The sequence below is a fragment of the Anopheles moucheti genome, chromosome 3 (genome assembly GCF_943734755.1).
Source record: "Anopheles moucheti chromosome 3, idAnoMoucSN_F20_07, whole genome shotgun sequence".
Classification (NCBI taxonomy): domain Eukaryota; kingdom Metazoa; phylum Arthropoda; class Insecta; order Diptera; family Culicidae; genus Anopheles; species Anopheles moucheti.
Genome location: NC_069141.1, coordinates 81,664,967 through 81,678,866, shown reverse-complemented (window position 1 = coordinate 81,678,866; position 13,900 = coordinate 81,664,967). Strand labels below are relative to the sequence as shown.

At 40.9% G+C, this 13,900-nt stretch overlaps 3 protein-coding genes across 3 annotated transcripts; 1 reads left to right on the top strand and 2 right to left on the bottom strand.

Moving 5' to 3' along the window:
* Positions 1 to 6,330: 6,330 nt before the first annotated feature.
* Positions 6,331 to 7,361, bottom strand: LOC128304947 (E3 ubiquitin-protein ligase MARCHF3-like). Its single transcript, XM_053042199.1, has 6 exons — positions 7,201 to 7,361; positions 6,986 to 7,120; positions 6,838 to 6,901; positions 6,616 to 6,765; positions 6,475 to 6,536; positions 6,331 to 6,403 (listed from the first exon to the last, which is right to left on the bottom strand). Exons 1-6 carry the CDS (start codon positions 7,359 to 7,361, stop codon positions 6,331 to 6,333), a joined length of 645 nt encoding a protein of 214 aa, XP_052898159.1.
* Positions 7,362 to 7,841: 480 nt separating this feature from the next.
* LOC128303171 (chymotrypsin-1-like) lies at positions 7,842 to 8,820 on the bottom strand. The gene is made up of 3 exons (XM_053040036.1): positions 8,772 to 8,820; positions 8,137 to 8,708; positions 7,842 to 8,074 (listed from the first exon to the last, which is right to left on the bottom strand). Exons 1-3 carry the CDS (start codon positions 8,818 to 8,820, stop codon positions 7,916 to 7,918), a joined length of 780 nt encoding a protein of 259 aa, XP_052895996.1. The 3' UTR covers positions 7,842 to 7,915.
* Positions 8,821 to 10,067: 1,247 nt separating this feature from the next.
* Positions 10,068 to 10,685, top strand: LOC128304690 (uncharacterized). Its single transcript, XM_053041898.1, has 3 exons — positions 10,068 to 10,218; positions 10,286 to 10,390; positions 10,447 to 10,685. The coding sequence occupies exons 1-3, from the start codon at positions 10,084 to 10,086 to the stop codon at positions 10,648 to 10,650; spliced, it is 444 nt and encodes a 147-aa protein (XP_052897858.1). The 5' UTR covers positions 10,068 to 10,083; the 3' UTR covers positions 10,651 to 10,685.
* Positions 10,686 to 13,900: the final 3,215 nt, after the last annotated feature.

The window sequence follows — 13,900 nt, the reverse complement described above, 5'->3', positions numbered from 1 at the left end:
ATATCCGCGATTTCGGACGTGGAGTGAGGCGCGACTGGGCACTGCGCGCTGAGAACTATATCGGGCCTTACCTCGGGTAGGGGGACACCGATTAGTTACAATAGAATGAGACACGTAAGGTTACTGATGATTGTATCTCGAGCGGCATCAGTACCATGCTTCGTCACAAGCTGTAACTCGGCACTGTCTACCTTTGCTTTTCGAACAGATTTATTTATACCAATTTCTTTACTGTCCAGCCGACATTTGTCCATCATGTGTTTGACAAATGTGAGGCTGTTGGGTTCTTCCGGGTTTTGGGTTTTCGTGTTGACAATGTGTTTTCCATATTGAATGTTATTGCGTGAAAGCTCTTCCGTTTTCTATTTTGCGTATGGCCTTGGTGTCAACAATAAATGTTGTGCTATGGTTTTCATGGTTTTCATGGTTTTCCTATCTTGCAACTGTCGTGTGTGTGGCCTGAACCCTTTTCTCTATTCGCCTATAGGGTATGCAATGTGTTAACATACTGTTAGCAGATGTGCTTTTTTGCAGAGATGCTACACCACGTGGGGTGAACAATTAGTGTTCATATTATTTTATTAACTGGTAATGAAGTTCTGAGAATATTGGGTAGGCGTCCCGCGGTATCAGCTTCCAGTTGTGATAATCGTTAACACGTTGAAGGTACTCGTCCAGTATATCCAATTTATCTCCTTATTCTCATTAAGGAGGCATATTATCGTCGTGTTGATATCGTCGATCAACTCGTCGGTTGTGTCCCACGTTGGGTAAAACCGCAAACGATACTCAAATTCGTCGTCGTTGTCCTCTGGTTCCTCGTAGTACTCCTCGAAGTTCTCCTCGTCGATGACTATCTGCTCAGGCTCGACGTTGTTATCTTCAGCTTCCGGTACTAGATTGTCGTTGTCCCTGCGGTACTCCTCGTCCAAAATTTCCAAGTCCGCAGGGTTTACTGGCGGCACTAATTCTGCTATCGGTTCGATAGCAGCTTCGTCTGACTTCTCAATCAATTGCCAGGGAAAACACATTGGCTTGTTTGGGTTCTTGGTTCTCTGGAACTTTTCATGAGTTCCTGCCTTTTAGGTCCGCTAGCTATTGAACTTTAGACACTTGGTTTAAGAGGTGCACAACTCTTTGTCTGTAGATATTTAAACTTCACTTTAGCCAGTAGCCTTTTAGAACTTGCACTCGTCACAATCACTTATTACACGGATTTTGCTCTTTGCTGTTCTTTGGGCGACAGCACACCAGAACGTAAGTTCGTTCGAAGAGATCACTTTATACACACGCGAGTTATAATAATCTCCTCTCTGGAGCCACCATTTGTTACTGACGGGAACAAATCGGAACACGGTTCCGCCGTTTGTTGGATGATCACGCGAAGGTATGATCACCCAGGAGACTCTCGCGTAAATCTCAACTAGAAGTGAAAAGCGCTCAAATCGTTCGGGTCGTGCGAGTAGGCTTTTATCCTGGCAAGCAGAATCAGTTCCCCAGCAGACCTCTGTTCAATTCGATTGCAAACACAGTGACTCGAAAAGTACCACACAAGGTTTAAGTTACAAGTACAAGTGATTTCATTTAACATTTTTAAGGATATTTAACATAGGATCTTTTGGTTACCCGTGTATGGCGCGCTCGCTAAGCCCTATTTTCGCTTATTAGTTCAGGTGTTCCTAATTACCTTTATCCGATACGCGAGCTGATCTACGAATCTTTGGGTATTTTATGACATTACCCTGATGGCGGTTAATGTTTACATGTTTCTCATAAGGCGTGTTTGTTATGAAATGTAGTTCTTTTAGTTTTAGCCGAGACGGCAATCTGTGGTTTGCTTAGGATTTTTCTATCATTCATTAGCTGCCTGTTGGGCGTGTTCCTTGTATTCTTTATTTGTAATGTATCCTTACGTGTGTTATTCCACGCCTTACGCCCACGCTTGGGCGTCGGACCTTATTGGTTTTTCTTTATCTATTTTCGTCTACGCGTTAGTCCTTTCCTGTTTTCTATGTTTCTTTACGCTTACCTTCTCCGATGCAGGTTCGCTCGCTCGATTTACATTCGACATTGACCTTCGACGCCTTCGAAGACGTATGATATTGGTGTCGCTCGTTTTGCAAAGATGATGCTCTAGTATCGGCACAGTAATATGGCTGTTCTAGCCAGTTCTAGTATAGTAAAGTAAACTACCTACACCATGAACTTAATTTTAATTACAATATTAAAGAGGTTTTATAAAAGTGTTTACCACTACTATAATTATATATAAATGAAACAAGAGTATATTACGGGGATAGAAAAAAAGGTCTACATTATTATTGTATGATATTTGATAGGAATTTATACAAAATTCATCAAAACGAAAAATGTATACAACTGGACAACAGAAGATGAAGAATATGCGAACACATAACATAGAAGCTTGCGATTCAAGAGTCACAAAAAATATCCCAAACCGTTGATAATAATAAACATACAGTACTAAACAATGGCATATCACATGAACATGGACGTGTTCTGAGGTTAAGTTTCATCTATACCGACGCCAAGACCAGCAACAACTGTTGAATCGAATCCAACGAAGAATGTGAATGTTTGAACACGTTCAAATGCATCTTTATCCACCAAACTTTGAGTGACGGCAGGATCAAACATTTCAAAAGGTAAAATAATTAAACTGTCTGTAAACACACCAACAATATTAATCGTTTGTATGTTTTTTTTTGTCTTCTTCCGCAAACCATAGTCAATAGAAACCGCAGAGAGCTGCAGTTGGAAAATTTACAACTTAAAAAACTAACGTTGATGAGGCAACGTTTGCGCTAAGAAAAAATCATCATCACCATCGTTCTCTCGGAAAAAGGGCTGACTGTTCGGCTATATGATAGAATATATGTTTGGCTACAGGTCTAGCAAACCATCCTCGGAAGTCTGGAAAATGTAAAACGGTGTTGAAACTGTGAGGCATATTATACGCTGATAATGACTGAAAGATCGTTAAAGCTTCGAAACCTGGACTACGTTAGTGGAAGATGCCAATGCCTTCGTCGTGTGCCTTCGTGTATGTCCTTCGTCGTGTGAGCAGAGCTATTATGAGTTGTACAATTAAACTTCAATATCGTTAAGTTGATTCATGGACAAGATATTCTAACCATATGGGATCTTGTCGGTAATCCATTCGAAGACAGGCGAAACATGATGATGGGATAGCACTAGAAGACTGCAACTATCGACAAAGCGGATTAGAGAATAACTGGTGGATTGGCCGTACAGCCCATGGTGTTCAAAAGGATACGATATGGTTCTAAGCATTAATAGAATATATCCAACTGGAATTACGGAAGTTGTAGCCATCGGACCGTAACATAAAGGAACTTCGTCATTTACAACGAGCGTTAAGATAGGTAAATATTGACAGATTAGTGAAAATGTAAAGAATAATAACATTTTTTTATACTCTACTTTCCATTTCACAGATTCAGCAGTTACGCGGCCAAATCATGCTTCATTTTCATTAAATCTCGAGGTGTATGTTAAAAACGGACAAGCAGCCTTAAAAGAAACGTTACATTTAATTCGTTTTGATGAAACAATATTTGTTGTAGATTACAAAAACAATATCGTTCTTAGTAATAAACGATAAGCAATATTGTGCAAGAAGTTAGAGTTATGAACGGAGTAGTGTTTAAAATCAATCACTCAATCAAACTAGACACTAAGATTTAATTTACATAGGGATTAGAAACAAAATGAATCTTATAATGATTTTAGCAGATTTTTTGAATAGGTTTAAGTGCTTTTAGTTTGATAGATTGATTGTCATAAAAATGGAGATAATATATGTTGCCATCTTATATGTTCGCGTCACTTATGTTCTACTTTTGGCTAATATTCATATTATTTCAAAGAACTCTTAGTCACGAGAAGGAAAGGTTTGTTCTTACACATCCGCCCTAACAGACGCATCCGATCAGCGTATCGGTATTTTTCTTATGAATGAGCGAATCTTCTCACTCGTGTGCTATTTTCGTATCTCCTTGAGAGATGCTTGGCCTTTCGGATTGGGATAATGTAAACAATTCGACCCATTCTCACCACGGATAAACAAAACTCGAGGCCATCATCGAATCTTTGTGGCGGTACTTGGCGAATTTAGAGCTCAGTAAGTGCTGAGCTATCGTCCAAAAAAGTTGCTCGTTTGCTGTTCATTTAGTTTGTTAGTGATTTGAGAATGGAAACATGATTATGTTGTTAGGAATTCTTCTTGTCACCATACTGGCAAGGTGTTTCAGTGCTGTTGAATGTTCTTCATCGCAGAACAGGTTCGATAGTGAAGAATCAAATACAACAACCGACGATGGTTGGCATTGTGAAACAGACTGTTTAATTGTGACAACCGTCAATTATCGTGTACCGGATAAGGAATTTTCCATCAATTTCAACTGCAACGTGCCGCCATGGAGGAATGCTCATTCGGATAAAGTGTTCCGTAGCGTCACTAGCTACCGCCTGGATGGAAGTGCCGCATGCAATGTAACTGGATTGGGTCTAGAATATTTAATCTTTCCTGAGAAAATAAACCGCCTCGCGCTGGAAGGATACTGCTTACCAACGCTCGGTAATGGAACGTTTCAAAGATTGCAAAATTTGACGCAGTTGGAGTTAGCGGCGTGCAAAGTACAGCACGTTATTAGCGATAGTTTTCGCTATCTAACCATGTTACGGAAGCTTGTGATAGAACACAGTGTGTTTACGACGATGAATCATGACGCTTTGTTTTATTTGAAACAGTTAAAAGAGCTCACCATTCAGCACAGTGCGGGTATAGATTTTAAAGCGAGTATGTTGGCAAACATCGAGCTGATCAATGTGAAGAACAGCACGGTACACAGCGTATCGTCCATATTTGATTCTCTTCCCGCAATGTTAGAAGAAATTAATTTCGTGGATACATCATCGCACAAGATCTCAAAACTTATACTAGAATCGCCTGATGGAGGGCAAAGCGCGGCGCAACATATTACGATGGTACAATGTGCGCTTAATTCGGCTGCTGTAAAAAATATGCCTCTGTTGGTGTCGTTGAATCTGTCGAAGAACGCGCTATCTGAGAGTTCCGTAGAGTTGGTCAATTTACCCGCGCTGGTGACATTAGTTTTGAGCCATAACGAGTTCGATAGAGTTTCGCAATCATTGCTACCCGTTGAATCCTCTTTGGACACGATCGATCTTAGCCACAATCGAATATCAACGCTGCATCCCAAAGCGTTCGAGGTAGCACTCTCGTTACGGATGGTAAATTTATCGCACAATCTGCTATTCAGCATGGGTAGCTTCCAACCACATCCCCGTCTCGATAGCATCGCAATCGATGGCAATCCGTGGGATTGTTCGTGGTTAAACCACAGTCGTTTAAAGAATCCAACATTCTTTAATATTTTGCGGTACAACAAACGATACGACACAATTTCCGTGTGGGGTTTACCGTGCTTATTGCCAACTACCGGAACGACAGAACTTCCTTCACAATTTGATCCTGATCAAAGGCTGCCAATTAAACCCGAACCATTCATATATTACGCGCAGGGAAAAATTATGCCACTAGGCAAGAAAATATCCATCTACCAACCTCGGTTTACTATTGCCAATCCATTGAAAGTGATCATATCGATAGCGGTTGGAGTTTTAGTTTCAAACGTCATCATACTGCTGTACAATCGTTATCGGAACATTTTGCGCGAACCGTTTTATCGGTATCTCTCGAAATCGCTCTCGGTTGGTGATGCTGTTACGGAAAAAAGCACTTCCTTTTGGTATGAAGTTCCCGTTGGTGATGACGCGATTCCACTCAATAACATTTACGAAGAAATATGTGAAGCAGGACCACACCGTGATATATACGACGCACTAAACTTCCAGCGGGAAGAGCAGCAGCAAGTGTCGTCCGATAGTTCTTCCGTTAGTTAGAAGTTCCGATACGAACAATTACGCTATTGTGAGTATCATTTTTTATTTGTGAAGGTAAGCTAGACAATATTCGTGTAGGAAATACTACCAAATGTTAAGGAATATTAAATTGTTTGTTGTACAAGCAAGAAAAGAGAGAAGTTTCTTATATGACAATAATTGCTTGCATAATCCTTCGTACAACGGGTAAGTAGAAAGAAAGGCAGAGTGTGAGAGAGAGAAAGAGACAGAGTGAGAGTTATCAACTAAAGAACGATGACAAAATGTTTATTGATCTATTTAAATTCTTTTAGGTACTTATTTATATACACATATCACAGATGAGTTCGTCCAGTTCCTAAAATATTAGTGTTGTGCATTCTAAACAGTTTCCATAGAAAATCTGTCCATTACTAATCTGGATAACCGCACATTTCTGGCAGATCTCCACCAACTGGAAAAAATAATTTACGAAAATCTATGAATTTAGCATCTAATTTATATTCTGGAAAAAAAATAACATACCGATACCAAGGAAGCAGGTGGTCTCTTGCAATTATGATAACATTGGCCGAATAAGCGACCATCTGAAAGCACATTGCAAAACGATTTTCAGTGAAGTAACATTTAAGTAGTTTGAATAAAAATATAAAAAGTTATACCGACCACAAGTGATAAGAAGCAAATGACAGCAACTTTGGCGAGTTCTTCCCCAAAGGGATCCTGGGGTGAATGTTGAAAACGTAACACCAGCATACAAACCAGTGTTAGCATGAAACATACAAATGACAGAATGGAGTAAATGAGAAGATCAGACTAGAAGAAAAAAGAAAAAAAAACATTAGAACGCTTTAAAAAGTAGTACGACATGTAAGTAAAGATAACTACCATCAAAAGATTACGATTGTCCGGATTTCGGTACCACACTAACACCGATTCGCAGCATCCATATCTGTCAGAAAGAATGAGGTGTAAAATTGCGATCCAAGTAACCAGGTTTTGTTCTGACTCTCCCGGTTAAGAAGGGAACACATACCGAAGCGTTTCGTGCGTTTGAAACGCATGCAAACACAATTCACATCGCGTAAGCCCCGAACGGTTCAACCAAAGCTCCAAACATTCCAGATGCACATACTTCATCGAGCCTTTGCACAGACACGGAGATATCATGCTTCCAATTGTGTACAGCACACAGGTGATAAGTATGCTTGTTAGCATGACACATTTATGCGCGGGTTAAATAATGCTTACCTAACTTCATCGCTTGAACTTTGGCAAATACGACACACTACCCAATCGTTGCTGCTATCACCGGGTTGAGTGATGCAAATATCCGAAAAAGAATTATCTCTGCCAATGTCACTAGAATCCGACGATGTCGGTAAGTCCTTTTCAGATAGCTTGTCGTTCATGGTGTTTAATACTAGCAATTTGTTCAACGTGAGCTTGAATCGATTTTGAAGTCGAAATTAAAGTTTCATTTTGGGAAACTAGTAAAACAAATAAGCGATTGACAGAACAACATGAATGTGTTTACTAGATGGCTGCAGTTTGGTAAAATTATGTGTACCAAAATAAGGGTTGCTAAGATGTATGAACATTGGTATTGGTTATCGGTCTTGTTAAGTTCTATGATCTATACTAGAAGTAATCAAGAACTGTCAAGATCCAGGATGCAGTCTAGATTGTTTCTTTCATTAAATAATTAAAAGAATGGCAATAATGTATTTTCGTTCCATTTAGCAACTTATCGCAACTTCGGATAATGAAAACTACTATCTAAAAACCAATTTCTTGTACAATTGTTGTGTTTTATATACCTGAAAGAGGAATGTTTTACTGTAGTTTGAGGAATAACCCAACGGCATCTAATAAACTTCATAAAAGTCCAAAGATGAAATACGGTTTTGATAAGGAAGCATAGTTGAAGAGACAGTTGAAAAGCTATGACGTTGGTGGCATATTTTTAAGAATTATATTCGCTGGCATGTTGATTGATAAAGTCCACATAGTACGAAACCTTTGTGAGCACGCCTGGGAATGGAGCGATGGCACAGGGTTTGACACTCCAAGATACGATGCCCACCTGGAACTCTTTGTACATCAACGGTCCACCAGAGTCTCCCTGTAAAGGATGCAGTCAAATGACAGGTCATCGCTAAAAGGGATCAAGTATAAAATACTTACACTGCACTGGCCCTTTCCACCACCTGGTTCGGCTGCGCAGATCTGCGTAGGATAGATGTGATTGCTGTGGATGCGATTGCATTCGTCGTTCGGCACTGCATAGTAATCGATCTGCTGCAAAGTGGTTTGTACCGGTCCTTCTGAGGCGTTGCGACCCCATCCGACGAGCGTCACCACGTTGGAGTCTTGCATATCAATCTCAAAGAATCGTTTCGGCAACCGAACCGGTCGCACCTGTTCACTGAATACCAGTGGCTTGCGTAACTTTAGCAGAGCAATATCATCGATATAGCTGTCGGCCGGATTGTAGCCGGGATGGATCACAACATCCTCGATCGCGTATATGGATTCATCTTCCGTTCGCGAAATGTTCGTACGTCCCACCTGGATCGTTTGGGAGAGGGGCGTAGTGTAGTCGACACAGTGAGCCGCCGTTAGAATCCAGCGGCTGTTCAAGATGCTGCCACCGCACGAGTGGCCACCACTGCCACCACGCAGAGACACAACGAATGGGTAGTTTTCGATCGCTGCATCCGTACCATTGACGATCTTACCTTGACCGAGCGGACCGGCTGTAGTGTGACAAACGAGGCATTAGTAAATCTTCGTAACAGAGCAAAGCAGTATGGACATACCGTGCGCTAATCCGACACAGGCGAAAGACACTACCAGTAGCAAAAACATTGTGGTCACCACTTCACTTCCCAGACGCCAATAGACGGAGCTCGGAAATATTGTCTAGTTTAAGTACGCACCATCATGCAGCTATATTTCTGATAACATAGCAATCGGTTAAATGCGCCAGATAAGCGCGATCTAGTTTTTAAACCATTTCTATTATACTCTTTGGTTTCGCTAAATCTCTATTGTTGATAATCCACCAATTGAGTTTTATTACGCTAGTAGGGAATTGCTATCTGATTGTGGAAGCAGAGGCAATGTATTGTTTGGGGGAAAAAGGGGAACATTTTGCTACCTTATCAGTGGGCTTCCATTTCGTATCGTCACGCAAAAAATCTATGCTGTGGTTTTTTCTTTCCTTCCAATAATCTTTAAACAACAACGATATTCAGATAAGATTTCTTCATGACGATAGCATGGTATGATTAACTCTGAAATGTAAGTTAGCTGATGGATTATCCTTGTGAAACTATGGATTGTTGTTAGTCAACTCCACGAAACAAAAATGGAAGCTAATATTACTGTGTAAAAATGTCAGAGTATTATGTGTTTAAGTAAGATTTTAAACTAATGGTAACCTTAGTGTCAATTGATTTATTATTCAAATCCGTATTCTTGAAAGTACTGTTTTATGAAATAAAATTAAAACTAATACAACATTTGAACATATTTTATAGCTACATACACAGCATAAAACTTAAGCTTTTATTGCGCTAAAGCTTTTGCATACAAATTTGTATACAGCTTGACACGCGCCCAAGGAAAAGCTTTGTACCGGTTGTTACACAAAAGGAACCGTTTGGAATTGGTTTTTGTTTTGAAAATTTATTTTAGTTCGGATGTATTTTGTCTTAAAGTTAAATAGCTTATTGATAGGATAATAAAGGAAAAGGAATTAAAAAATTTCTATTAATTATTCAAAATATTTGAATAATAAATAGAAAAACCCTTAAAATATAAGAATTATAAATAATTTATTCAACATTTATAAATAAGATAAACGAATAAATGGATAATTTGCTTAGGGCAGATATTAATAAAACAATTTCATTGGAACGTAATCTTTAACGTTTGATTTTTTATGTTTGTTTTTTGAACAAGCTCGTGAAGAGAATAGTTACATCAGGCTTTACCTTGACAGCTGTTCAAACAGTTCACAGTTGTTGATGATGAGCGTGAACTCTGTGTAACCACGACAATTCATAACGTTCTCGATTAGCTATCGCCAGTTCAATCGCAGACCTAAAACCGTAAGAACCCTGAGGAATGTTTCGCAGCATGGCTATTAGTGCACATGTCTCATTTATTGTACTGTGTCTGACAACTCTAAGTGTTCATAATGTTACATGGGCAAAGAAATCAAACCTGAAAGCATCCTCAAGCTCAATAGAAGATGAATTGGTAAGTATTTGTTCCGTTGCATACACACTGAAAGGGAAAAATGCTTTCCTTTTGTTTTGGCTTACAGTTTCCCATCTACGAGTGTGACGAGCGAAGCCGGGACTGGACGTTGCGTTGCCTTGTACCCCTAACGAATGCGCAAATGTCGGTGGATTTGTGCAAAACCGGTGAGGTATGCTTGCCTTCGTTGAACGCTATCAGCAGCAGTTTAAATGTTTCGATTGTTAGAACCCCGACCAGCACTTTCTCAAACGCTGCGCTAAGGAGTTGCAAATTCTTGGACAGTCCTGTCCGCAACCGGTGGCCGTCGCAGATATAGCCAAAAACATGCAAGTTCACAAGCCGCCTCCCAGTTCGTACGATTCGCCCAACATGCCGAAAGTTCCCAAGCAACCGTCGTCGGGGAGTAAGAAAGATAAATTCTCATTGTAGTTGTAAAAGGACTCGTGTGCAAATAAAAATGTGAACACAGCAGCTCATGATCATGATAGAGTATGTGAAGCTCTCAAACACAATAAACAAATTTTAAAATGGCCCAACATGGGCACTCCATCGCGGAAGTCACAAAGTCCACATCGCTCGGTCGGTCCGACTCGGTGTAATATGACCCGCGTGTGCACAGAGCAGCACGGTCAATCAGTTACAAACAGACGAAGGCACACGGTGGCCAATCGATAGAAACCATTTACCGTTGACAAGCGAGATGAAAGCGTACATTAAATGAAAACGGTTGAAACGGTTTTACCATCAGCAGCTAACCATCGCAAAATAACATTACCGATGGAATTTGCTCCAGTTTTAAGTAGCGCACCATCGCTGAACTGCGTCTACACGCGGGAGATACCACGGAAATGCGTGTTCCACGAGCGTGTGTACCTATTGCGTTCGCTTGCCGTATGTTGCCGCAAACGTGAGAATGCACGCACCGACTTCGATTCCCGGGGCCGCGGGTGTTGGTGGGGGTTCTTCAGCAGCAGAGACTCTTCAGAGGCGTCACTGCCAAAAACGCATCCTGCATTATGCGTGCACTGCAGCAAATGGTGCGTACGCAGTTTTGGGTTGGATTAGTTCGCGAATTCAAAGGCCAAGGTGGGGTGATGTTTACGGTACGCGAATGTTGCTGGCAGTACCGAAATTGCATTTCCGGTTTCCTGTTTCACGGTACCTGCCTGGGAATGGTGCGTAGTTTTATCGATGTCGTTAAAAACTAATTATCAGAACGGTTTTGTGCATAAACCGGAAGCAAGCAGCGAACGCTGCGTGGCCGGATGTGTTCTGGGCTATGTAAAACTGTGTATGCTTCATTAGGTTTAAGATATTGTTGTGCTAAAATGCCTTACTTACATCAGTGCGGGTTCCAGGCTGTTTAATTTCATTTTATGTTCAAGCAGTTAACAGAGTCTTGGAGTTTAAACTCAAAAGTTGGAAGCTTTCTGAATTGTTTCCAACTTGAAGTGGAATATTTAAGGGTAGATGCATAGCAGAAATTTTCCACACATGGTTAATCTTAAAAGAAAACTCGGGAACTCAAAGTTTTAAACAGGGTAATTTTAATTGTTATACTTAAATTTGAGTTTTAATTCATCAATCGAGCCTGTAAGATTATATATGATCGTTGGATGTACGAAAGCCACGTCAAACACTCTTATCTTATCATGATTAGAATTGATTCTTTACACCTTTTCTCATCAGTAGCAAGATTTTAATAGCAAAATAGGTTTAATTGCTCAAATAAGCTTTGGAAATAGTGTGACCTACAATATGATTCAATCGCAACGAAGTTTTCGGACTCATTGTACGATCTTTCTCTGTACGATTCTTCCTCGAAACTTAAATGTTCTACTAAAAAAAATCTAAGTTTGAATAGAAAAAAAAAACCATTACCAAAATAATCGATGAAGATGAAGCTTGTATGGTTACAGTCTCCCCTCGCAGTCATAGAAATTGATGTCTAAAGAGCCTAATGCCAGGATTTCAATAAGCACCACATAAATCCTAATTAGGCAGATGAAGATTTTCAGCCTGCTGAAGCAACAAATGTTTTATCGGCCCTTCCACATCCATTATCGCATCCATCCTGAAACAATGGGATGTTCCGAAAGTAAGCGGTACGTGCACCAAACAGTTGGTGATCCTTTCTTCAGCCCTTCTTCGCCTACTCTAACTTTAGAACCATTCAAACGGTTTAGTGTGTGTGTGTCGGGAAATTGGACACCATTACCGATGGTTACGCTGGCGAGCGCGCACTGGACGACAGTGATTGCGAGTCAATATTCGAGTGAAAGTAGAGGGCAAAAAAAAAACCGCCCGTAACCACAGATTGAAGATTGAAGGATTCGAATGGGAGTGCGATTGGAAAAAGGAAACTGTCCACCGGTCGAAGGACTGGCCGACTCGAGTGCTAGATTTCGCTGACAAGAGTCGTACGTGTCGGACGGGGCCCTTTCTTGGCGTTTCTTCTTGGCACCGTCTTCCGGTGGCGGGGTGTCACATTTTATGGTCAACCGGAAACCACCAAAACATGGCGTGGACGAACAAGTGCGTGAGTGGCACCGGACGTAAAGGTAATAAAAAAAAGACGAGAACAGGAAAGAAAATTGGGCTGGTAAACAGTAGCTGAGGCAGGAGACACATGAGACATTTGGTTGTGTATTTGTATTAGTGTTGGTAATAGTTGGTAGAATTAGTGTTGGTAGTGTCAAATGGTATTGACATTTAAGGATGAGTATATTGGGTATGAGTATAATTGAAATACTCAAAATAACTTAAAAAAACAATAAGAGTCCAGGTAGCTGAATATCTTCAATCATGAAATAAGGTCCTGCAGATTGTCATGGTTAGAATTATATTAAATAAAAATTAATATAATTATATAAAATTTATGCTAAAGAATAAATGTTTAAGCTATTTCTGTTTAGTTTTATATTTGCTACTGTATGAACGATTGGCCAGCTAAAAATAAATCGATAACAACCAGAAATGTATTTATGAGATCCTAGGCATCCTCCGCTTGATTCACCGCTATCAAATGGCTGGATACCCGTGACGGATACCGGAAAAGAAAACGCATGAAACCTCACACAGAGCGAGGAAAGTACGTGACTTTTCACGAGCTGGAAGCTGTCCATTGCCCGACGCGATACTTCAAACCGTGCCGAAGAAAAGAAAAGTGCCCGCCCGATACGGCGAAGCAAACGGCACCGCTCGTTAACGGGCGGGCACACTTTCGCATGTTTCGCAGGAAAGTGCGTGACGCTGGAAGCTGGACCATAAATTTCTGTGTGCTTTGTCGAACTTGGCATCCATTTGTTTTGTCGCAACCGCACCGCAAACCGCCGCAATCGTAATCGTGACACAATCGTGTGTGTGTGGTCCGTCCTGTAGGTTGGTGTTGTGATTCAACTTTGCGGTGGTTCTCGCACCCGAACTCCGCTGATTGACGGCTCGGCAATGTTTCAGCAATGGGGTTTGGGGTTCGCTAGGGCTGGCATTACAAGTCGTGTGAAAGGAAAGGAACAGCCGGATGTCGTAGTACCGAGTGCTCATCGGGCGGCTGGTGCGGAAATGTTAAGCAGGAAGTTCCTGTCTTACTGCTGGCTTTCGTCTTGTTGGACATTTTGTGTCTGGCAGGTTGGTTTTGTACAACCCGCTAGGTTACCGGGCAATGGCCCCGAATGGAATT